The following is a 27,191-nucleotide window of genomic DNA, read 5'->3' on the forward strand; positions in this document are numbered from 1 at the left end:
TTCAAATTTAATTTCCATTTGCAGATGGAAAATCTTTCAGCTTTAACCTTTCATGGTACATATTTTATGCATCTGCTTTTTTTGCATAGTTTAGTCACACCAGATGGAATAAACAGAAAGACAAGCACACAAGTACTCTTGGTTATAGAACATTAGAGTAGAAGATGCAGGAACGTATGGGTCCTCTTCCTGATATGGATTTTGCTGTGGTGGAGGCAGCTAAATTTAAATGATGTACAAGGCCATAGAGGTATATATATTGCTTTGACCAAAATATTCTAGAAAGGAAATATTTCAGTTCACAAATGAACTTTCTTTGATTCAGATGTCTTAATGAAATATACTTGTTAGCATCTTAATATTAACAGTGTTCTCACATTGGATATTGTTCTGTATTTGAGTTTCTTGATAGATGACATTTCATGTATGTAGTGATTTGCAGTTGAATCTTAGAAACCTGCCATGATTAATGTCTCAGATGCTACCTTTAAAACAAAGGCAAACATCTTTCTGTCTGAATGGTCAGCATTTGCTCTCTTACTGTTCTTGTAAGTCGTATTTCAGATTAGCTGTCACTTTCTTCTAAGCAGATTTTTTTGTTTGTTTGTTTTTTGATATCTTTTTAAAGCAGTAGGCTAGAACTTCAAGTCCTCTTTCTGTTGATGCCAGGCTGGAGAGCCAGGCTTCTCTCTCGGGTCTTTAAACACTGTTTACCTGCCACAGAACCTTTGTTCAATCACCATCAAACATGTTATTCTTTGACTCTTGTTCTTTGCAGTGTCCTATTTTGTCACTAATGAAGCACTCAATCTTATAGGAGTTCATCAGAACTAAATAAGAAAGAGAAAAAGAAAAAAAGAAATCTCTGCTCTTGACCATGTAGACTGTCACGTTTTCATCATGAAGTCTTAGTACTTTTGCCCCTTGACTGCCTTTTCCTTTCTGATTTATTATCTCCATCTACATTTTTCTTTTTCCTCAAAATTCTATGTCAGATTTTTCCACTCATCAGAAATTGTATTGCATGGTAGTATACAAAGAGCTTGGACTTTAGAGTCAGGTAGACCTGGATTCAGATTTGATCTCTGCCATAGCTTGCTGATGGACCTTGGCACCCTCCTTTAACTCTGCGGCTCAGTTCCCACATCACCAAACGGGAGCATGATACACACATGGAAGTATGATGAGAGAGTAAGGATAAAACATGTCGGATACTTAGGACAGTGCTGTTCACTCCGGGCATACTCAGAAGACATAGTGCTTGTCACACGTCTGAGTCCTGTTTTGATTTTCTTTTTTCCATTGTTAATATCTATTGTTATTTTGATATTCATCAATCTCTAATCACATTTTACACATTTGCTGTCATCTACAAGTGTTATTTATTTGTTCATTTCTTTTTTTTTCTTCCAGATAGTAATGGAGGTTCTCAATAATGCTTCATGAGTATCCATTCTGAAAATTACTTCTTAGCTTCATTTACTGCTGTTGCTATCCCCTTTGAGTTGTTTTTTTTAAACTGTTTTCAGTTTTGTCAATGTATTGTATTCATTATATCATGGCTGTAACCCTTGACTGGAAATATAATTTAGAATAAACATTTTACATAATTTTTTCAGACACTTCTCTAAAATCCAAAGACATCAAATGTATCTTCTGTAATCTCCATTTTTGTAATTTTGCCCGAAAAGCCAAACTTTGAAAGCATGTTTTAAAATAAATAAAGCAGTCTCCATAGTACTATTCATGAGACTATTAAATTCCAAATGTTTATGGATTTTTTTTCTTTTAACATTTGTTCCATTATTTTACTAGGCTTTCTTGCTAGACTTGCCAGGTGGTAATCACCAGGAGCATACTTCTTACATTTTTGAAGATTGGTACATCATTTTTTTTTTTTTCTAACCCTATGGTACCTCCTCAGTTCTTCATGAGTTTTCAGACATAATGGCTAGTGGTTTTGTTAAGTTTTTTGTTTTTAAAGCCAGTTCCCTTAAGGATAAGATGCATGTCTCTCAGGCCTGCTGACTTACATTTATTCCAAAGTTCCATACATTTCCTACCTCTTTTATTGTAACACAAGCCTACTTGCTAACTTACTTAGTTACCTCCACCATTTCTGGTTATCATTAAATTTAAACCTTCTCTTAGAAAACATTTTTTGGTCCATATCTACCGAGATTTATTAATAAGTCATTCTTTTTGTTTATTTTTTTCATTTGATAGTAGTCCTTCATTTTGCTTTTTAAACTTGAGTTTACCTTTTCATGTTCTAGATGTCAAATTGTATCACATATTAATTGAGCTTATTTCTTATTCCTTTGGTTTTAATGATGAATTCCAAACTCGGTGAAACTGTTGGAATTTTTTATTCTTTACATTTGAATTCTGTCAAACAGATTATTTTCTGCCCCTCAATTATGATATATTTTAGGAGAGCTCACCTTTCTTCATGTTCTATACTTTGTTAGGTTCTTATTATTAATACTTGCCAGCTTTCTTTAGGATGAGAATACTTTTTCTGAATCAACATCTGTTTCTTACTGGTGTGAGTGGGGACACAGGGTTCCTTGTCTCAATAATTTAACATTCTCGGTCAATTCTTCCTTAGCAATAATGGTTAGATACATAAACATTTCTTCTCTGGGTAGATTTCTGAGTCATAAGTTTTGCTTAGGATAATTTAACATCTTTGATCCATGTTGCAAGGTAGAATTCTTACCTCAATAGTAATTTAACAGTTTAAAATTTATCTGGGCACCTGGTAGTCTAAATCATGTGTCATCTAAGCAGTGGCAATGGGTCTCTCTAAGTTCAGAGGGGGCTCATTGCCTTACTGCAGTCTGTCAACCCATTGGAACATGTGGTTTGTTATCTTTGAGGTCCCCAGAGTTGAAACCACAGAATGGCTTACATTTGTGTTGTTTTGTCCTTGTTTCTGATAGTCGTGAAAACCTTTCAAATCAATCTGATTCCTTTTGCTTTTTGTCTCCAATTGTGTCTCTTTGACACTCGTGAACATCTCCTTTCTTTCCTTTTCTTTCTTCTCCCCTTTTCTCATTCTCATCTGTCTCTGACTCAGGTGGTAGCTTTTTGTTTCTCACACCTCCCAAATACCTTGGTCAGATACTCAGGCCTGAAGCCCTGTGTCCTGCCCCACCCCAGATGGTCCGCCTGTGAGTGCCCAGTAGCTGGCTAGAGTTGTAGACTATCAGAGGAGTGGCTGGGAGTGAAGACACGGGAGGGGGAGACACCTCTTTGAAAGTGGTTGAAGAAGTGTAAGAGTTTTGGAATGCTAATTCATGGTTTATAAGATGACTTTAAGTTACTATTTTAGAAGAAAGTTACAATAATGTTATTGTAATTTGTGGAAGCCAGGAATATTAAATATCATTTTTAAAACTCCCCAAACTGGAGGTGCTTATTAGATATTATTTAATTGTGATTCGACCTTTCTTCTTATAATTACAAACATGGATTCCTTAAAACTATTCTCGTGTAATAACTATTTTCTAAAATACTTTTATTAACATTTTACTATAGGTGTTAACCTATTAACACTTTTAAATAGAGTTCTTTTTATCCTAAACTATTTAAGGTCTTTATTTTATTATATCATTTGAATTAATGCTCTCGCCTTATATAATTTGAGATGACTTAAAATACCCTTAAAGCATCAAGTATGGCTACTTGACTTTGGAGGATTCACTACGAGTGACTTTATGTGGTTTATGATCAGAGCCATCCTGTCCCATGTGAACTAGATAAGTTTTTGTTTTGCTTTTCTGGTACTGGGATTGAACCCAGGGTCACTCAACCACTGAGCCACATCCCCAGACCGGTTTTATATTTTATCATGAGACAGGGTTTCACTGAGTTGCTTAGCACCTCACTTTTGCTGAGGCTGGCTTTGAACTCGAGATCCTCCTGCCTCAGCCTCCTGAGCTGCTGGGATACAGGAGCGCGCCACCGCGTCTGGCCTAGATAAGTATTTTTTGATAAACAGTAAGTAGGGTGTGATCACACAAGGAGTTCTCAAGCTTCTCATTTAATATTTTGACTTTTCAAAATAATGCACTAAATAAGCATCATACTTTAAGGATTTTTGAAAACATGATTATATTACTTACCTTGGTTCCCTTCTTAAATCTTTAAACTTTCCCCTTTTTACCTTCTCATTCCTACACATACTGTTTTATGTATTCCTAGAGACTGAACTGAATTAAAGTATTTCCCAAAGCTTTCTGCAAGTTTTAATTCTAAATATGATTAATTTGTTTGTCAGCACATTCATTCATTTATTTGTTCTGCAAATATTTGTTGATCTAGTCCATGCCAAATACTGCTCTAGGTGTTGGAGATACCACAGTAAGTGCTAGACGGGTAAAAGTCCCTGCCATCATGTGTTGCTGACTTCTGTTGATTTCAAGGTTTTTCTTTACATAGGTATCTCCTGTAGAGTTCTCTATTAAAAAATCTAGTTTTTATAATTGCCTCGCTAGCTTTGAAATCAGTATGTCTTTCTCTCCCTGTGTCCAAACCATTCATGTTTTTGTGTATACCTGGGTATATTGGTGTGTTGGGGCTGGCATAATAATATACTATAGATTGCGTGGTTTAAACAACAAAAATTTATTTCTCACAATTCTGGGGAATGGAAAGTACAAAGTCAAGGTCCTAACAAAACCCATATTTTATTCTGACTTTGACTTGTAGGTAGTTCCTTTTTGTATGCTCGCGGGACCTCATCTTTGGTGAGCAGGCTCCCTCTGTTAGACCAAGGCTTCACCCTCAGGACCTCGTCTAACTCACATTACCTCCCCAGGGCCCCAGAGGACTTGCCATGTGGATTTGGAGACACAAACATCCATAGGTAGTCTAAACATGGACATAATCATGGATGTATACAATGGGGCTGCTTCTCCCTGGTTGAAGTTTCTTTTGGGAATCTAAAAAGGCAGTTTGCATCCATAGTCCCTGAGTTCATTCTTATTTTTTCTACTCGGCAGATTTATTTCTCTTACTTTATCCGCCACTTCATCTGTTTGGATATAGAGTTATGGTCATGCTTCAAACCGTCTGACTTCCCTTGCTGCCTTTCTGTTCCTCTGCCTGCACAGCATCAGAATTACTTAAAACTTTCATACCCAGATGGCCTCCCTGATCCTCATGCAGAAGCTGAGATAGTACAGATTGTTTGCTGGGATCCTTGATGGACATGGCTCTGTGATGATCCCTCCTTGAAGCACCAGAGCCTTCGTCCAGCTCTCCTGAAGTCCGGCAGCCACAGCGCTTCCATCATGGCTCCTCTGTGTCGCTGACGAGGCCCGTCTCAGTGTGCCCTCCGACATTCTAAAACCTGCCACACCCAGCTTGTCCATCTGCGGCTTGATGGACTGTTCCTTGGTTTTGTGTCCTGTGTCCCATTCCCTGAGCTCTCCTTCCCCAGTGCTAAGAAGAATATAATTCCTAACTGGAGTAAATACACATTTTCCTTTCTTTTCTGTGAGACTATTTTCAAATCTTTTTCCATATCCTTGACATATTGGATATATTTTAAGACCGGGATTAGGAGTAAATGCTAGCTTACAAAACTCATGGACATCATTTCTTTTACCTGGGTCTTTTTTTCTCTTACCCATAATGTTTTTCTACTGTTCTCTTTTCTCTTCTGGCCTTTAAATTTGCTAGTTTTTTATCTGTTTCCCTAGGTTTCAGGCCAAGTGATTAATTACAGAAACTGGGCTATAGATTTGAGCTTATACACGTTGGGAAGGATAATGATGTTGAGTAAATGAATAGAGGGAGATGAGGACAGATAAAGAGAAGTTGTTTTTTTATTTTTTTTAATTTGCTTTTATTTTCTTCTTGTTAGCGTTCCCGTCCACTCTCTGCCAGTGATGCGGAAATGAAAAACCTTGTGGGCTCAGCCCGGGAGAAGCTGCCAGGGAAGCTGTGTGGTTCTGTGCTTGGCTTATCAATGGAGGAGGTAAGGATCACTCTGGTTCAGTCCTTTGTGGTTAACATAGGGCTCACTGGAAATTAGTGAGTGATTCATCATATCCACAACAAGCTCTTAAATTGAAAAGAAAGATTCGAGATGGGAGAAGCTGCTCAGAAAACACTTTAAATGCAGTTAATTTCTCCCTACATGCTTTCGTCATTTTCTTGGATCATAACTCTCTTCCTTTGTCCAATAACCACGTGGATTTCAGTTTTCAAAATAGGTACTTAGAGCCAGACGTGGTAACCCACGTCTGTAATTCCAGCAACTCTGGGGGCTGAGGCAGGAGGATCACAAGTTTGAGGCCACCCTCAGCAACTTAGTGAGGCCCTGAGCGACTTAATGAGACCCTGTCTCAAAATAAACAGTGAAAAGGGCTGGGGATGTGGCTCAGTGGTTAAGTTTCCCTGGATTCAAACCCTGGTACCAAAAAAACAAACAAGACAACACAAAACAAACAAACAAAAAAAACCCAGGTGCTTGTTTTATTTTCTCTTCCTCCATCTAGATCAAAGTTTTACGGAGGGTAAAGGAAGAAAATGATCGGAGAGGTGGATTTATTCGCATATTTCCTACATCCGAGACATGGGAAATATATGGGTGAGGTGACTACCTTTTTTTAATCCGTACTTCAGTTGTAGAGTTAGATTCATTGTGAAGCAGTTTTCATTCCTCCCCTGTAGTGCCTTTGTTATTCTGTTTGTTTAAAATATAAGGACTGGGTTATCCACAGTGATTTAATCCACCTGTGTGTATTCCTCCCCACCACCCCTCCTTTTTTAATCCCAAGACTGTCTCTTCACTAGTTCCCCAACCCAGGGTTAGACCTAGTCCTAAATTTTGTATTTCTAATGATCTTGATTCTAACAATTGTTTTATCATCTATGTATGTGCCTAAGCAGTAGATTGTTTATTTTTAATCATCACTGAGATCTAGTTTACATGCAGTGAAATGCATCCATTTTAAGTGTACATTATGATTATATTTTTGACAAATAAGAACATAGATTTGCTCTCTCCCCACAGTCAAGATATATGGTATTCCCGTATCTCCATCAGTATCTTTGTACCCATTGTATAGTCATCTGTCCCATGACCCTGGACCTCAGACATCTGATCTGCTTTCTCACTATCATTTCTCTAGAGTTTCATATAAATGGAGTCATATCATATGAACTCTTTTATGTCTTGATTCTTTTATTTGGTGTAGTGTTTTTGAGATTTGTGTTGTCTGAAGAAATAAGTCATTCTTCTTACTTTGTACTCTTGGATTGTGTGAATATACTGTAGTCAGTCTATCCATTCACCTATTGTGAGCCCATGGGTTGTATCCAGTGTTCAGCTATTATGAAGAAAGATGCCGTGAACATTCACATACAATTCCCCGTGTGCTCTTAGGATCTCATTGCTCTTGAGTAAATACCTAGGAGTGGGGTTGATGGGTTATATGAGGAGCTGCACTATCCTTTTACATTTATCAGTGACTTAGGAAAGCTTGGGTTGGTCCCCATCCTTGTCAATACTTAGTATTGCCAGACTTTTTAAACTTTAGGCAGTTGAGTGTATCTCTGTGGTTTTGATTTTCTTTCCTCTGAAGTCTAATGATATGAAACATCTATTCAGATGCTATTGTCATTTTTATTTTTTGTTATGTTAAAAAGGACTTGGCTACTTCTGGGACAAGTCTTTCCATATATACATGGAAAAATACATATTTTCTCCAAGTTGAAGCTAACTTTTTAATTGAATAAGATGCAGTGCCTTTTATTAAGACTAAAGCTCTGTATTTTCTGTCAAAGAAATCTGCTATTCTCAGCTTTGCAAAGCTTTTTTCTGTTACATTTTCTTCTGGAGTTTTGCAATTTCAGCTTTTTATTTCAGGTCTATAATATGTTTTGAACTAAATGTTTAGGGCATAAATTTCCTTTTGAGTTCTTCTTTAGTGACATGCCATGCATTTTCATTGTTTTGAGGTTTTTTTTTTCATTCTATTTAAAATACTTTCTAATTCCTCTGTTGATTTCCTTTATGGCCCACAGGTTATTTAGAAGTATACTATTTAGTTTTCAAATATTTGGGGTTTTCCCAGAGATCTTTGTGTTATTTATTTCCAGTTTACTTCTATTGAGAACAGATTTCATGTAATTTAAATCTTTTCAAATTTACTGAGATTTGTCTTATGGACCACATACCATTCATCTTGATAAATGTAATATTACATTGAAAAGAAAGTATAGTCTGTTGTTGGATGGAGTGTTCCATAGCCATGTGGAGACTGACAGTGTTGTTCATATCTTCTCTATCTGTTCTGGTTTCATCAACTATTGAGAGAATAATGTTGAAATCTTCAACTATAATTGGTGAAGCTTTCAATTTCTTTTTGATTCTATCAGTTTTGCTTTTCATGTGTTTGAAAACTCTGATTAGGTAAATATACATTAGGTTTGTTATATCTTCTTGATAAATTGACTTCTTCATTGTTCTTAAATGTTCTTCCTTATCCCTGATTATTGTTCTTTACTCTGAAGTCTGCTTATCTGCTGTTTATATCTTTTACTCCAACTATCTTATGACTAGTGTTTGCCTGAAATATTTTTCCATTATTTTACCTTAAAATTTTTTTTAATGACAGATAAAGTTGTGTTTAATTGTCAGGTACAACATATTTTGAAATATATTTATGTTGTTGAATGGTTAAGTCTAGTTCATTAATGAATGTGCTACTACACATAGTTATCATATTTGTGGTGAAAACACATCTATGTTGAGTTTTTTGGAGAACCCTCATACTGTTTTCCATAATTCTTCTACTAATGTACATATCCAGCAACAGTATATAAGGTTCCCTTTTCTCCACATTTTTGCCAGCTATTGTTAATTTTTGTCTTTTGTTTTAGTCTTTGGTGCTGGGGATCGAACTCATGCATGATAAGCATTTGCTGTACTACTGAGCTAACCTATCTTTTGTCTTTTTGGTAAGAGCCATTCTAATAGGAATGAGTTGACACTGTGTTTTTTTTAAAATTTGTTCTAATTAGTTACCATGGTAATAGAATGCATTTTGACTTATCATACATAAATGGAATATAACTTCTCATTCTTCTGGTTGTACATAATGTGGAATTATACCAGTTGTGAAGTCATATATGCATATAGGGTGATATGTCCCATTCATTCTACTGTCCTTCCTATGCTCATTCCCCCTCCCTCACTTCACTCCCCTCTCCCCAATCCAAAGTACCTCTATTCTTCCATAGCACCGCCCCCCTTATTGTGAATTAGGATCTGCATATCAGAGAGACTATTTGGCCTTTGGTTTTTTGGGTTTGGCTTATTTCACTTAGCATGATGTTCTCCATCTCCATTCATTTACCTGCAAATGCCATAATTACATTCTTCTTTAAGACTGAGTAATATTCCATTGTGTATATATAACACATTTTCTTTATCTGTTTTTCTGTTGAAGGGCATCTGAGTTGGTTCCATAGCATAGCTATTGTGAATTGAGCTGCTGTAAACATTGCTGTGACTGTGTCACTATAGTATGCTGATTTTAAGTCTTTTGGGTATAAACTGAGGAGTGGGATAACTGGGTCAAATTGTGGGTCCATTCCAAGCTTTCTGAGGATCTCCATACTGCTTTCCAGAGTGACTGCACCAATTTGCAACTCCACCAGCAATGTACAAGCGAGCCTTTTCCCCCACATCCATGCCAACATTTATTATTGCTTGTGTTCTTGATAATAACTATTTTAATTGGAGTTAGATGAAATCTTAGGGTGGTTTTAATTTGCATTTCTCTAATTATAGAGATGATGAGCCCTTTTTCATATATTTGTTGATCACCTATATATCTTCTTCTGTGAAGTGTCTGCTCAGTTCCTTAGCCCATTTATTGATTGGGTTCTTTGTATTTTTGATATAAAGTTTTTTAAGTTCTTTATAAACTTTGAAGATTAGTGCTCTGTCTTAAGTGTATGTGGAAGAGATTTTCTCTCACCTTGTAGGCTCTCTTTTCACATTGATTATTTCCTTTGTTGAGAAAAAGATTTTTAGTTTAATCTATCCCATTTATTGATTCTTGCTTTTATTTCTACACTATGAGTGTCTTGTTAAGGAAGTCTGGTCCTAAGTCAACGTGATAGAGATTCAGGCTTACTTTTTCTTCTAGTTGGTGAAGGGTCTCAGGTCTAATTCCTAGATCCTTGATCCATTTTGAGTTGAGTTTTATACTGGGTGAGAGATAGGGGTTTAATTTCATTTTACTGCATATGGATTTCCAGTTTTGCCAGCACCATTTGTTGAAGAGGCTATCTTTTCTCCATTGTAAATTTTTGGCACCTCTGTCTAGTATGGGATAACTACACTTACATGGGTATGTCTCCATGTCTTCTATCCTGTACCATTGGTCTACCTGTCTATTTTGGTGCCAATACCATGCCTTTTTTGTTACTATTGCTCTATAGTCAAGTTTAAGGTCTGGTATTGTGATACCTCCTGCCTCACTCTTCCTGCCCAGGATTGCTTTGGCTATTCTGGGTCTTTTGTTCTTCCAGATGAATTTCAAGATTGCTTTCTTCATTTCTATGAGAAATGTCATTGCGATTCTAATTGGAATTACATCAAATCTGTATAGCACCTTTGGAAGTATGGCCATTTTGATAATATTAATTCTGCCTATCCAAATACATGGAAAATCTTTTCATCTTCTAAAGTCTTCTTCAATTTTTTTCTTTAGTGTTCTGTAGTTTTCATTGTAGAGATCTTTCACCTCTTTGGTTAGATTGATTCCCACGTATTTTTTTTTTTTTTTTTTTGAGGCTATTGTGAACGGAGTTGTTTTCCTTATTTCCCTTTCAGATATTTCATTGCTTTAGATTTATGCCTGTTGATTTTATATCCTGCTATTTTGCTGAATTCATTTTTTAGATCTAGAAGATTTCTGGTGGAATTTTTTGGATCCTCTAGATATAGAATTGTGCTATTGGCAAATAGGGACAGCTTGAGTTCTTCTTTTCCTGTTCATATCCCTTTAATTTCTTTGGTCTCTCAAATTGCTCTGGCTAGTATTTCAAGGACAATATTGAATAGAAGTGGTGAAAGAGGGCATCCCTGTCTTGTTCCAGTTTTTAAAGGGATTGCTTTCAGTTTTTCTCCATTAAGAATGATGTTGGCCATGGGCTTGGCATAAATAGCCTTTACAATGTTGAGGTATGTTCCTACTATCCCTATTTTTTTCTTGTGTTTTGAGCACGAAGGGGTGTTGTATTTTGTCAAATGCTTTCTTTGCGTCTATTGAAATAATCATAATTCTTAACCTTAAGTCTATTGATGTGATGAATTACATTTATTGATTTCTGGATGTTGAATCAAGCTTGCATCCCTGGGATGCACAACACTTGATTGTGGTGCACTATCTTATTAATATGTTTTTGTATGCAATTTGCCAGAATTTTGTTAAGCATTTTTGTGTCTGTATTCATCAGTGATATCAGTCTAACATTTTCTTTCCTTGATGTGTCTTTGTCTGCTTTTGGTATCAGAGTGATACTAGCTTCATAGAATGAGTTTGGAAGGGTTCTCTCTTTTTCTATTTCCTGGAATACTTTGAGCAGTTTTAGAATGAGTCTTTCTTTGAAGGTCTTGTAGAACTTTACTGAGAATCCATCTGGTCCTGGGATTTTCTTGGTTGGTAAGCTTTTGATGGCTTCTTCTATTTCATTGTTGAAATTGATCTGTTTAAACATCGACGAAAAAATTCTCAACAAAATTTTAGCAAATCGCTTACAAATATATATTAAAAAGATAGTGCACCACGATCAAGTGGGTTTTATCCCAGGGATGCAAGGTTGGTTCAACATCAGGAAATCAATAAATGTCATTCACCATATCAACAGATTAAAGTCAAGAATCACATGATTATTTCAATAGATGCAGAAAAAGCATTCGATAAAATACAGCATCCCTTCATGCTCAAAACACTAGAAAAAATTGGGGTAGTGGGAACATTCCTTAACATTATAAAGGCCATCTACGCTAAGCCCATGGCTAATATCATTCTAAATGGTGAAAAACTGAAAGCATTCCCCCTAAAAACTGGAACAAGGCAAGGATGCCCTCTTTCACCACTTCTATTCAACATTGTCCTTGAGACTCTAGCCAGAGCAATTAGACAAACCAAAGAAATTAAAGGGATACGAATAGGAAAAGAAGAACTCAAACTATCCCTGTTCGCTGATGACATGATTATATATTTAGAGGAACCTGGAAATTCCACCAGAAAACTTTTAGAACTCATAAGTGAATTCAGTAAAGTAGCAGGTTACAAGATCAATGCTCATAAATCCAATGCATTTTTATACATAAGTGATGAATCTTCAGAAAGAGAAATTAGGAAAACTACCCCATTCACAATAGCATCGAAAAAAATAAAATACTTGGGAATCAATCTCACAAAAGAGGTGAAAGACCTCTACAATGAGAACTACAGAACACTAAAGAAAGAAATTAAAGAAAACCTTAGAAGATGGAAAGATCTCCCATGTTCCTGGATAGGCAGAATTAATATTGTCAAAATGGTCATACTACCTAAAGTGCTATACAGATTCAATGCAATTCCAATTAAAATCCCAATGACGTACCGTGCAGAAATAGAGCAAGCAATTATGAAATTCATCTGGAAGAATAAAAAATCTAGAATAGCTAAAGCAATCCTCAGTAGCAAGAGCGAAGCAGGGGGTATTGCAATACCAGATCTTCAACTCTACTACAAAGCAATAGTAACAAAAACGGCATGGTATTGGTACCGAAATAGACAGGTAGATCAATGGTACAGACTAGAGGACATGGACACAAACCCAAATAAATACAATTTTCTCATACTAGACAAAGGTTCTAAAAATATGCAATGGAGAAAATATAGCCTCTTCAACAAATGGTGCTGGGAAAACTGGAAAACCATATGCAACAGAATGAAGTTAAACCCCTATCTCTCACCCTACACAGAACTCAACTCAAAATGGATCAAGGACCTCGGAATCAGACCAGAGACCCTGCATCTTATAGAAGAAAAAGTAGGTCCAAACCTTCAACTTGTTGGCTTAGGATCAGACTTCCTTAACAGGACTCCCATAGCACAAGAAATAAAAGCAAGAATCAACAACTGGGATAGATTCAAACTAAAAAGCTTTCTCTCAGCAAAGGAATCTATCAGTAATGTGAAGAGAGAGCCTACAGAGTGGGAGAATATCTTTGCCAACCATACTTCAGATAGAGCGCTAATTTCCAGAATCTATAAAGAACTCAAAAAACTCTACACGAAGAATACAAATAATCCAATCAACAAATGGGCTAAGGAAATGAACAGACACTTCACAGAAGAAGATCTACAAGGAATCAACAGATATATGAAAAAATGTTCAACATCCCTAGTAATAAGGGAAATGCAAATCAAAACTACCCTAAGATTTCATCTCACCCCAATTAGAATGGCGATTATCAAGAGCACAAGCAACAATAGGTGTTGGCGAGGATGTGGTGAAAAAGGAACACTCATACATTGCTGGTGGGGTTGCAAATTAGTGCAGCCACTCTGGAAAGCAGTATGGAGATTCCTCAGAAAGCTTGGAATGGAAACACCATTTGACCCAGCTATCCCACTCCTTGGCCTATACCCAAAGGACTTACAATCAGCATACTACAGAGATACAGCCTCATCAATGTTCATTGCTGCTCAATTCACCATAGTCAGATTGTGGAACCAACCTAGATGCCCTTCAGTTGATGAATGGATAAAGAAACTGTGGCATATATATACAATGGAATATTACTCCACAATGAAGAATGATAAAATTATGGCATTTGCAGGCAAATGGATGAAATTGGAGAATATCATGCTAAGTGAGATAAGCCAAACTCAAAAAACTAAAGGACGAATGATCTCGCTGATAAGCGGATGAGGACATATAATGGGGGGTGGGAGGGGTTAGCATTAGGTTTAGGGTTAGGTTTAGGGTTAGGGATAAGGAGAGCGGTAAGAATGAAGGAAAGAAGGACTGTATAGAGGGGAAAGAGGGGTGGGAGGGGTGGGGGGGAAGGAAAAAAAATAAACATCATTGCCCTATGTAAACGTATGATTACACAAATGGTATGCCTTGACTCTATGTACAAATAGAGAAACAACATGTATCCCATTTGTATACAATAATAAAAAAAAAAAACAGTTACATCCTACACCCCCCCATCCTCTTTGTCCTCCATTAGAAATTGCAGACCTTATTGCAAATCTATTTGTTATATTGTAGATAATAATGGAACTCACCCTCAAATTATTAATGTCTTCATTGGGGCTAGTTGGTTTAGGGCTGCATATTGTCTGTACTGGGCGCTGCTAATTTTGATCTCCCCCTTAAAGAAGTAGTTTTGGAAACCTATAGGGACACCATAAGCCTATAGAGGGGAAAACTCTAGTACTCCAGATCTGCACTGTTAGAGGGGAAGGTATGGGAAAAACATGAAAAAAAAAACAAGGGAAGAAAATGATCCAAACAAACCTAGATTCTATATTAATAGAATCCAGTGATAACATGGTAGAAGAAATGTCAGAAAAGGAGTTCACGATATACATAATTAAAATGATGCATGAAGCAAAGGAAGAGATAAGAGAGCAAATGCAGGTAATGAATGATCACTCCAATAAGCAGTTGAAAGCAGGAAGCAAAAGACCATTTCAACAAAGAGATAGAGATTCTCAAAAAAAAAAAAAAAAAACCACAAATGCTTCAAATGAAGGAAACAAAAAAACAAATAAAAAAAAAACTAAATGGAAAGCATCACCACAGACTAGATCAATTGGAAGGAAGAACTTCAGACAATGAAGACAAAATATTTAATCTTGAAAATAAAGTTGACCAAACAGAGAGGATGATAAGAAATCATGAGCAAAACCTCCAAGAACTATGGGACATCATGAAAAGTCCAAATTTAAGAATGATCAGGATTGAGGAAGGCACAGAGATACAAACCAAAGGAATGAACAACCTATTCAATGGAATAAGATCAGAAAATTTCCCAAACCTGAAGAATGAAATGGAAAATCAAATACAAGACGTTTACAGAACACCAAATGCACAAAATTACAACAGATCCACACCAAGGCACATTACAATGAAAATGCCTAACAAAATAAAGATAGGATTTTGAAGGCTATAAGAGAAAAGCATCAGATTACATATAGGGGGAAACGAATACAGATATCAGCAGACTTCTTAGCCCAGACCTAAAAGCTAGAAGAGCCTGGAACAACATATTTCAAGCTCTGAAAGAACATAGTTGTCAACCAAGAATCTTATACCCAGCAAAACTAACCTTCAGATTTGAAGACAAAATAAAATTCTTCCATGATAAATAAAAGTTAAAAGAATTTACAAATAGAAAGTCTCTGGTACAGAACATTCTCAGCAAAACATTCCATGAGGAGGAAATGAAAAACAACAATGTAGGTTAGCAAAGGGAGGAACAACCTTAAAGGAAAAACCAATCAAATGAGAAATCAGGGCAAGTTAAAAACCAAATATAAGCCCAAATAACTGGGAATACAAATCTATATCTCGATAATTGAATGTTAATGGCCTGAACTCATCAATCAAAAGACATAAACTGGCAAACTGGATTAAAAAGAAAGATCAAACAATATGCTGCCTTCAAGAGACTCATCTCATAGAAAAGGACATCCACAGACTAAAAATGAAAGGATGGGAAAAAACATACCACACACACAAACTCAGTAAAACAGCGAGGGATTCCATCCTTATATCAAATAAAGGGGATTTCAAGCCAAAGTTAATCAGAAGGGATAAAGAAGGACATTTCATACTGCTTAAGGGAACCATAAAACTGGAAGACATAATGATCATAAATATTTATGCACCAAACAATACCACATACATGTACATCAAACAAATCCTTCTCAATTCCAGGAATCAAATAGACCACAACACAATAATTCTGGGTGACTTTAACACATCACTCACCACTGGATAGATCTTCCAAACAAAAACTACACAAAAAAACCATAGAACTCAATAACAATCAATAACTTAGACTTAACAGACATATATAGAATATTCTGTCCATCAATGAGCGAATACCCTTTCTTCTCAGCAGCACATGAATCCTTCTCTAAAATAAACCATATGTTATGCCACAAAGCAGCCTTTAGTAACTGCAAAAAAAAAAAAAAAAAATAGAGATACTGCCTTGTGTTCTATCAGATCATAATGGAATGAAATTAGAAATCAATGACAAAATTAAAAACAGAAATTACTCAAACACCTAGAGACTAAATAATACGCTATTGAATGAAGCATGGATAACAGAAAACATCAGGGAGGAGATAAAAAACTTCTTAGAGGTTAATGAGAATGACAATACAACGTATTAAATTCTCTGGGACACTATGAAAGCAGTACTAAGAGGAAAATTCATTGCATGGAGCGCATTCAAGAAAAGAATAAAAAGTCAACAACTAAATGACCAAACATTTCATCTCAAAGTCCTAGAAAAAGAAGAACAGAACAACACAAAAAGTAGTAGAAATAAGGAAATAATTAAAATCAGAGCTGAAATCAATGAAATTGAAACAAAAGAAACAATTCAAAAAATTGACAAAACAAAATGTTGGTTCTTTGAAAAAGTAAACAAAATAGATAAACCCTTAGCCACACTAACAAAGAGAAGGAGAGAGAAAACTCAAATCACTAAAATTTGTGATGAAAAAGGAAATATCACGATAGACACCACTGAAATACATAAAATAATGAGAAGCTACTTTGAAAATCTATACACCAATAAAATAGAAAATATCGAAGACATCGACAAATTTCTAGAGATATATGCTCCTCCCAAACTGAACCAGGAGGTTCAGGGACTTGTGGGCTGGTTCTATGTAGAAAGCCTCTCACTGGGCGGTCTGGTCCGAGAAGCTAGCCTTGAAAGGCACCTCCCACCGCAGGGGTCCAGGCTACTTGGAGAAGTCTCTGGCAGCTCTATCCTGGTCCCTGAAGCTGCTTGCGTGCCGGAGTATGCTGCGCTGCGCTGGCTCCGGGACTTGGAGCTTGTTCCAGTCAAAAGGGCTCTCACTAGGGGGCCTGCTCCGAGAACCTGGAGAAGCTGGCAGTGTGGGCAGGGCCCACCGCCGGAGTGCGCAGGGCTGCCTGTGGAAGACTCTAGCTGCCCTGCCCGGCTCCAATAAGCCACCTCTATCTGGGCCTGCCACCCGGGCCGAGCTTTACCCAGTGGGCAGACTCACCTGTGGCTCTGTTTCAGTCCGAGTCTCTCAGTGCCTCCCCTTCTTAACTCCTGGGTTCTGGAGCGACTGGGGGTGCAGTCACCCTCTAGGCCACCATCTTGGATCACCCCCGGATGTAACTGTTAATGGGATAAGAAAAGAGTATATAGAAATTCTAGATCATAGAAAGTGAAAGTGTAATCAAAAGAAGTTGGTTGTTAGCATGAGAAAAGGGAGAAAGAGACTCTGAGGAAACAGGTAAACAAAAGGAAAACAGCAAGAAAATAAAGAAATAAAAACTTAAAAACTTTCAGAAAGGAGAAAAAAAAAAAAAGAAAAAAAATCTACACTATAACAGTCATATAGTATTCAAACTTCCCAGTCTTCTGTAGCCTGATGCATGAGAGGTACCTGACAATGAGCTTCTAGTCTCCAGCAGGCATCTCATGATGGGATTTGCCCCACCTAAAGATGGGAGCTTCTGCTTCCAGGATACTCCAAGATGGCCACACTGGCTTCCAAATATGTTGGCAAATGGGGAGCTACAGCTTGGGACGGGCGCATTGTCGGCCTAGGGTCCTGGCAGCCCAGTCAGTCAGCCTGGTGGTCCTGGAAACAGGGTGCTGTCAGTTGGGCTGAGGGGTCCTGGATACGGGGCTCAGTGGTCCAGCCAGGGTTCCTGCAGGTCCTGACTGTTTTCTCAATATAGCGGCAGCCACGTGTAACCAAATCTGCTGATACTGTGACAGTGGACTTCCAGGCAACAGCAGTCAACTGGCAACCTGCTGGTAGTCTGTGGTCGGTCTGCGGGCTACTGGTAGACAATCAGCAAGGTGGACCTCAGGCAGTGGGTGATAAGTAGGTGAAAGGCAGGCGAGGGGTAGGCAAGAGGCAGGCAAACGGGCAAATGGCAAATGATAGGCACCAGTCAGTGAGCAATCTGCACTCAAGGAATAGTGGATATGCTGGCAGATTGCAGGTGATTGCAGTGGACAAATGGGGTAAACAGCAGGGGATCAATAAGTAGCAATGGCTGCCTCACAGAAAAGCAAATATCCTCTGCTTGAAACCCGAGTTTGAGAGCAGTCTCCCTCTAGTCCACCATCTTGGATCTCCTCCATTTAAGTCTTCAATCCATTTTTAGTTGATTTTTTAATATGGTGAAAGGTCAGGATCTAAGTTCATCCTTCTCCATGTGGATATCTAGTTTATACATCACCATTTATTGAACAGACTATTTTTTCCCCATCATATTCTTAGCAGCTTTGTTGAAGGTTGGTCAGCCATTAAGTGTGTGGATTTACTTCTGGGCTCTGCTGTCCATTCCATTGGTCTGTGTATCTTGTTTTCATTCAAGTACCATGCTGTTTTGGTTACTGTAACTTTGAGATCATGTAGTTTGATGCCTCCAACTTTGTTCCATTGGCTCAGATTTTGTTATCAGAGTTTTAGGGTAAAGGCTCTGATTCCAGGGATTTCAACAGACTGGATTTGTCTACCCATTCCAAAATGCCAATTTAAGAGACAAGCAGTAGTGAAGGAGGAAAGAAGCCGTAATTAATGTGGCCACATTGGGAAGAACAGAGAAAGGTCTAGTGACCTAAGATCTGTGTTTGAGGAACTGACAGGCACTTTGAGGTTTTATGATCAAAGGCAAGGGCCAGGGGTTTCCATAGCCTTTGTTCATGAAACCTCAAAGTTCCTATCAGTTCCTCAAAGTCCAATCTTAGATCACTAGACCTTTCTCAGGATGGGGTATGGGGTTGGTGCATATCTGGCAAAGCAGGTAACCTTGGTCAAGTCATGGTCTGGTTGATGATTATCTCAGTACTGGTTTTATGAAGTTCTGGGGAAGTTTTCTTTGCTTGAGGGACAGTTTGATTCCCATCATGAGATGATTTCTCCTGCTTAGGGGGGCACCCTCTGCTCTATCTTGGGGTAATTGCTGCCACTTGCAGGGCTCATCTCATCATGGGGTTATCTGTCATGAGGCTTGCTGTTGCTTGGGGATAGTCTCAGTTCCTTGTTATAAAGATGTTTCTTGGTGAGGCCTGTTGTTCCTGGAATTCAGGGTAACTACAGGAGAACTCAAGGGAAAAAGGGGGAAAAGGGATTCAAGAGACAAAATGGAGTTAATTAGGTCAGCAACTAGGTCTTCCTTCAATTGCTTTGTCTATTTGGGTTTTTTTATAGATCCACATAAATTTCAGGAATGTGTTTCCTGTTTCTTGAACAATGGCATTGTTATTTTGATAGGGATTGCATTGAATTTGTAGATTGCTTTCAGTAGTATGGACATATTAACAATATTTACTTTTCTGATCCCTTAGTATATAGATATCTTCCCATTTGTTTTTGTTTTCTTCAATTTTGTTTACCAGTGCTTTATAGTTTTCAACATAGAGATTTTTCTCTTAAATTTATTCCTAAGTATCTTTTTTGTAGCTATTGTAAATGTTTTGTGATTTGTATTTCAAATAATTCACTATTAGTGTATAGAAGTGCTTCTGATTTTATATGTTGATGTTTTTAATCCTGCAGTTAATTAAATTTGTTCATTAGATCAAACAGTTTTTTTAGTGTAGTCCTTTAGGGTTTTCTATATATAAGATCATGTCATCTACAAACAGGGACAATTTAATTTCTTCCTTTCCGGTTGAGATGCCTTTTCTTTCTTTCTCTTGCCTAGTTGCTCTCACTAGGACTAACTACTATGGTGAACAGAAATGGTAAAAAGTGGGCAGCCTTATCTTAGGGGAAAGGTTTCAACTTTTCCTTGTTCAGTAGGATGTTAGCTATGACCTTTTCTGTGTACATATTTCTTCTATACTTAGTTTTCTGGGAGTTTTAGTCATAAAAAATTGTTGCATTTTCTGCCCCTGTTGAAGTTATCATAGAATGTTTATCCTTCATATTGTTAGTGAAATGTATTCTAGTTGTTGATTTGCGTATGCTGAGCCATCCTTGCATTCCTGGGATGAATCCCAGTTTATCATAGCAAATGATCATTTTTAATGTGCTGTTAAATTCAGTTTGCTAGCATTTTATTGAGAATTTTTGCATCTAAGTTCATCTGTGTTCACCTATGGGCTGTGTGTGTGTATGTTTGTGTGTCTTCATCTAGTTTTGGTATCATAATAATGCTGGCCTTGTAGAATGAGTTTGAAAGTATTCCCTCATCTTTTTTGAAAGATTTGAGAAGAATTGGTGTTCATCCTTTACATATTTGGTGTAATTCAGCAGTGAAGATATGAGGTTTTGGGCTTTTTTCTTTTCTTGGGAGACTTTATTACTGATTCAGTCTTGTTACTTGTTACTGATCTGTTCACATTTTTGCTTCTTCATAATTTAAGCTTGATAAACTATCCATGTCCAGGAAAGCCCCCATTTCTTCTAGATCACCCAGTTTGATGGCTCCTAATTGTCCATACTACTCTCATGATCCTTTGCATTTCTTTTTTAAAATTTGTTCTAATTAGTTATACATGACAGTAGAAATCATTTTGATACATTATATACAAATGGAGCACCACTTCTCATTCCTCTGGCTGTACATGGTGCAGAGCCACATTGGTCATGTAATCATACATGTATATGGGTAAAAGGTCTCATTCCACCATCCTTCCCACCCCCGGTACTTCCTCCCCTCTGCCCAATCCAACTTCCTCCATTCTTCCCTACCCACCCTCCCATTATGGTTCAGCATCTGCTTGTCAGAGAGAACAATTGGCCTTTGGTTTTTTGGGTTTGGCTTATTTCACTTAGCATGATATTCTCCAGCTCCATTCATTTACCTGCAAATGCCATAATTTCATTCTTCTTTAAGACTGAGTAATATTACATTGGGTATATATGCCACATTTTCTTTATCCATTCATCCGTTGAAGGGCATCTGAGTTGGTTCCATAGCATAGCTATTGTGATTTGAGCTGCTGTAAACATTGGTGTGGCTATGTCACTGTAGTCTGCTGATTTTAAGTCCTTTGGGTAGAAGCTGAAGAGTAGGATAGCTGGGTCAAATGGTAGTTCTATTCCACATTTTCTGAGGAATCTCCATACTGCTTTCCAATCAATAACATGAAGATAGAGCCTACAGAATCGTAGAAAATCTTTTTATCATTTGCATATCAGATAGAGCACTAATCTCCAGGATATATAAAGTACTCAAAAAACTTAACACCAAAAAAAAAAAAAAAAAAAAACCCCAAAACAAGAAAACACCAAATAATCCAATCAATAAATGGTCTAAGGAACTGAATAGACATTTCACAGAAGAAATATAATTGATCAATAAATATATGAAAAGATGTTCGACATCTTTAGTAATTAGAGAAATGCAAATCAAAACTACTCTAAGATTTCATCTCATTGTAGTCAGAAGGGCAATTATCAAGAATACAAGCAATAATAAGTGTTGGCAAGGATGTGGGGGAAAAGGATGTGGGGGAAAAGATACAGTCATTCATTGCTGGTGGATCCTCTGCATTTCTGATATCAGTTGTAATATCTCCTCTTCCTAATTTTATGGATTTGAGTCTTCTGTCTTCATTATTTTAACTACTGGTTTATTGATTTTGTTTGTCTTTTCAGAGAATCAACTCTGATCTTTATTGTTTCCTTTCTTCTACTAATTCTGGGTTGAGTTTGCTTTTGATTTTTCAGTTCTTTGAGGTGCAACATTAGGTTGTTTGAGATCTTTCTTGTTTTTTGATATAGGTGTTTGCATGGTATATCTTTCCCCCTTGTTTTACCTTTTTTCTATCTCTATCTTTATAATTAAGGTGGACTTCTCATAGACGGTTTGTGGTTAATCTTGGTCTTTAAAATTTAATCTCTGCCTTTTATTTGGAATGTTAAATGTATTTACATTTAACATAATTATTCATATGATTAGGTTTAAATATGCCATGTTACTATTTGTTTTTTAATTGTCGTGTTTTTGTTTCCTTTTGATTTTCTCCTGTTGTCTTTGGATTAATTGTTTTCTCTTGCCTCTTTGTTTTACTTTTATTAGGGATATTACCCTAGTGAAAGTGTACATTTTTAACTTATTGCAGTGTCACCTTCAAATAATATCATAGTAGTTTGTGTATAATGTGAGAACTTTACAACCAGTATCCTTTCCATTTCCTCTTCCTGTTGTTTAAGTTATCATTATCATATATTTTATTTCTATACAAGTTCCACAGTACATTGTTATTTTTGATTTGAATATGAGTTACAATTTAAGGAAATTGAAGCGTTTATTACCATTTTCAGTGTCATTCATTCTTTTATGTCAATTCAGGTGTTTACCTGGTATCATTTTCTTCCATCTGAAGAACTTCTTTTAGGATATGTCATATTGCAGGTCCAATGTTAACAAAATTCTCTCTTTTGTTTATCTAAACAAGTCTTTGTTTTTGATGTTTGAGAGAATTGTTTGACTAGTTATAGAATTAAGGTTGATTCTTTTCCCCTGGTACTTTAAAAATGCGTTTCCATTGTTCTGGCTTGCATTTTTCTTATGAGAAATGTGCAGTAATTCTTTGTTCTTTGGTGTACCTCTTTGTTCTTTTGTGTGCCTCTTTTTCCCTCAGCTTGCTTTTTTGTTTTTGTAGATTTCCTCTTTAACTGTCTTCCATAACATATATTCCCCTACTCTACAGCATTCCCATATTCATGTGGACTATTGGTGGTCTGGGCAGTTCCCTCCAAAGATAACCTGGGGTAAAACAATCAGAACAGCTCATTCTTGAGCTACTGATAGGTTCAGAGATGGACATGTGACCAGGTCCTGCCCAATCAGAGCCATCTTGGCATCCTGCCTGAGAGAGAGGGCCTCTTTCTTCCTGCTGGATGTGGACAAGGGAAGCTTATCCTTTGATTCTGTAGCTGCTGTATGTGATACCCCCATGCCAAGAACCAGCCTGGAACCAGCAAACTAATCAACCAGGGCACTGGGGACAATTTGCATCTGCTGGATCTACACTCACTGAGACCTCTAACTTTGAAATGGCCTTCATCACCAAGAATGGAATTAAATTCCCAATTCTTGAGTTTGAACTTTCAGCAAGCAGTTAGCCCAGATATTTTTCCCTCCTTGTTTTACTTGTTGTCAGGTGTAAGTGCTTCTGACACCCACAAGGGAAAGATACTCCTGGTGCTGAGAGAGGTGTCTTTTACATGTTGCCCTGAGCTCTACCGGGAGAGAAGGTCCTAGCTTCAAATCTCGGCTTTCTAGCGGTATTTTAGCAGAAGCAAGTCTCTGGTCCCCTCTGTCAGGCGACCTGCTTCCCACTCTGTCAAATTAAAATAATTCCTACTTCAGACGTCTGCTGTGTAAATGAGGTGGCACATTTGGTTTTCTACAGGTTTCTTCTCTTGGGGATTCTTTGAGCTTCCCGGGTTGTGGGCTCATACTTTTCATTGAATTTCGAAAAATTTTGGCCATTATTTCTTCAAATACTTTTTTCTAGTTCCCTCCTTTCCTTTCTATTTCTGGGACTCTGGTTGCATGTTAGATTGGTTCATATTTTGCAAGTTCAGCAGTGTTCATATTTTTTCAAACTTTTTTTTTCCCCTTTCTTGCCTTCATTTTGAATGGTTTTCTGTTTCCCTGTGTCTCTTAGGTCATTTATCATGTCTGCAATGCTAATTTATTACTTGCAGTGAAATTTTTATTTCGGAACATTTATTTTCATCCGTAGAATTCCTGTTTCTTTTTAAGGATTTCCTTTGCTCCTTTTTTTTTTTTTATTTCCTTTAGATCATTGTGCTTATAATTATATAATTATGTTAACTTTTAAAATCTTTTCCTTATTCTGTTATTTCTGTCATTTCTGGGTCTGTTTCTGTTGACTGATTTTCCTTTTGTATATGGTTTACATTTCTCCAATTTCTTCTTATGTACTGTAATTTTTTGATTGGATACTGACCATTGTGTATGTGTGTGTTTGTATTTCTTTTTTTTTTTTTTTTTTTTCGGTACTGGGGATTGAACCCAATGGCACTCAATCACTGAGCCTCATCCCCAGCCCTTTTTATTTTTATTTTTATTTTTTATTTTGAGACAGGGTCTCACTAAGTTGCTTTGGGCCTGGCTAAGTTGCCAAGGCTGGCCTCAGACTTGCATTCCTGCCTCAAACTTGTAATCTGAGTTGCTGGGATTGCAGGCATATGCATCTCCATTCTCAGCCTGGGTACTGACCATTATAAATGTCCTATCTTGAGTGTTTGGATTTTATTGCCTTCTTAAAAGCTGTGAAGTACATGTTTGGTTTTCTTCAGGCACTTAAGTTACTTGTAGATCAGCTAAATATTTTTTAGGCATATTTTGAAACATCATTTGGTATATTGAGACTACCTTTTTTCTAGATCTTGGATAGTTCCACCACTTTAGATTCTTTTTGGATGTCTGCTAAATGACTCCCATATTTAAAGATCTCTCCTTCTGACTAGGGAAACTCAACTTGCAGGCTTGTGTGAACTCTGGGAGTTTGGCTTGTGCTTTGTTCTTAATGTACTTTGTTCTGACAGTTGCTTTTTGCTTAGCCTTGCAGACTTTTACTCTTTTCCTGAGTGGATTAGTATTCACCAGAAGACTCCAGGGACCCCTGTTTTGAATTTTGCTTAGGCACAGCTTAGTCCTCTGCAGCTCACTGCTCTGAAAACTCTGGCTGCTTCCTGGATTTCAGATCTCTGCCATCTCCTCTCAGAGACTCTTGGGATGTACTTGACTTCCCCTTTCTTACATAGTTTGAAGATTTTTATTTCCCTCTATCAGGGATCACAGTTCTGTGCTGCCAGTTGTTTGATATCTGAAGACAGTTGTTTCTTATGTGTTGTACACTTTTCTAGTTCTTTGCTAGGAATGCAGGTCCTGTAGCAGTTATCCTCTCATGTATAGAAGAATTCTATTGTTTAGTTATACATGCTTTGGACCTTCTTCTAAACAAAAAATAGTATGCTTTAGGTACTCCTGCTTTTTTCATTAAGCATTATGGTACTGAGCTCCATGTGTTGGCTGTAGCTATACATCATTCCTTTTCAGTGCTTTATTGTCTTTTACTGTGTGTTTGTACTACTGTTGATTTTTCCATTATCCTGTTGAGAATGGGCATTTGACTTCTTTCTGGTCTTTTGCTACTCAAGAGAGCTGTGCTATAAATATTCTGGTCTATGTCTCTTGAGTGTATATCTAGGAGTGAATTGCATCCTGCAGTTTTCCCAGAAGAAAAAGTACTCTGCAAGGCCATCCGTGTGTGACAGATTCTGCAAGCATACTCTGACAGGGAAACTTCTGTATTGGAGCAGTCCTATCAGGGAAGGCTTCATGCAGCAGGGTAGACTTGAGCTGCAGCTTGGTATGGGAGCAAGGTGTCCAGTCAGAGGCAAAGGACCCCTGGCAGTGTGGTGTGAAGGACTGCAAGGAAACTTGTCTGACCACACTGCAGAATAATGATGGATAACTGCTGGAGAAAGTGTGGCGGAATTGGTGGTATGGAGTATCCAGCTTTCCCACTCAGGGTTAGAGGTAAAGCATGTGCCTCCTGCAGCAGACATCAGAGCCACTGAGAGCTGTAACGTGGAGGAAGAACATGATTAAAACGATTTCCTATCTGTATTTTCATGCCCTTTCTGCATCTCCTGTGCTTCACTTCGTTCAATATTTTCTACATGTGTAATGTAGTAGTTTTGTTTTTCTATTTTTAATTTCTAAATTTTATTCTAATTAGTTGTACATCACATTATCTTTCAATTTTATTTTCTGATTTTAGTATTAATCCAAGAAATATTGTCTTTTTCTTCTTTTTATTTTCTAAATTAAGTCCTTTTTCTTTATTCTTTTCATTTTTTCTACTTGCTGCTACTCTAGTATTTTGCAATTTTAATTTGAGCAACAGTCTGTTCATCTGCCACTTAAAAACAGTGTATTTCTTTAGAAACAGTATGTAAGTAACGTGTCCCTTCTGGGCTTGGTTCATGTTTTTATTTCTATATTTTCCTCTTGAACCAAGCTTATGGATTAACTGGGTTCTTTCTTTGTCCTTCAGGTCCTACCTTGAGCACAAAACCTCCATGAACTACATGCTGGCAACACGTCTCTTCCAGGACAGGTGGGAATTTGCTGGACTTCTAAATGTAGGACTAGATCACAAGGTTAGGAAAAAGCGTATGTCAAAGGAAGATGTCTTATAAAGGTGTTTGTAAAATCTGTGATGGAGCCCTGCAGGAGACACAGCCTACTTCATTTTCCAGAATCTATAGTAACTCTCAGCACTTCATAACATTCTCAGAAACCCAAAATTAAACCATAAAGGTCTCCAAGCAGTCTTAACAGATGCCGTTCCTATTCATCATCTTTTTACCTTAGGCACAATTTTAATAGACCTGGTGGTTTTTCTAGACCAGAAGGGATTAGAATTATCAGATCAGAAAAAGAGAAGAGGAAGTAATTTACAAAATAAATTCACCGAGACTTGTAGGAAATGATAGCCAGTCATCTTGACACAGGGAAAACAGGGAAAGGATGGAGAACAACCACTGGAATTCAAATAGCATGGTCCCACATAATTTAGTGGTTGCTGACACACAAGTGCATTGAACACAGTTCAGTAATTATCAAAACAAGGTATCCTACTCATTTGGAGAAATTCATATTATTTTGAGAATATGTGTCCTTTTTTGAATGATTCTGAAAACAGACCTAGACTCCAGCTGTTATGGCTGTGTCGCCTGGATTCGTAGCTTTTCACTCTAGGATATTTCTTGAAACTTATCTTCTAAAATTCTAAACTGGTCCTCAGGGTTTTGATTTTTTTGAATCTTTTTGTTGTTGTTTGTTTGTTTTTTAATTCATTACCCTCACAGAAGAGAGCTGTTTAATTTCCTTTTAATTTTGAGGGTATGATTTCAATA

The 27,191-nt window shown here is 37.2% G+C and overlaps 1 protein-coding gene across 20 annotated transcripts in view; it reads left to right on the forward strand.

Annotated features, from left to right (window-relative positions):
• Ttll5 (tubulin tyrosine ligase like 5) overlaps nt 1-27,191 on the forward strand; it is a 266,244-nt gene that overhangs the window by 73,534 nt on the left and 165,519 nt on the right. For all 20 annotated transcript variants that reach the window (XR_007107155.1, XM_047540836.1, XM_047540832.1 and 17 more), the window contains 3 exons: nt 5,876-5,989; nt 6,513-6,604; nt 26,327-26,389. Coding sequence is in view for 19 of the 20 variants with exons in the window: in XM_047540836.1 (XP_047396792.1) it covers nt 5,876-5,989; nt 6,513-6,604; nt 26,327-26,389 (269 nt within the window). In the remaining variant the exon portion in view is untranslated. The remainder of the gene's footprint in view (nt 1-5,875; nt 5,990-6,512; nt 6,605-26,326; nt 26,390-27,191) is intronic.

The sequence above is a fragment of the Sciurus carolinensis genome, chromosome 2, assembly GCF_902686445.1.
Source record: "Sciurus carolinensis chromosome 2, mSciCar1.2, whole genome shotgun sequence".
Classification (NCBI taxonomy): domain Eukaryota; kingdom Metazoa; phylum Chordata; class Mammalia; order Rodentia; family Sciuridae; genus Sciurus; species Sciurus carolinensis.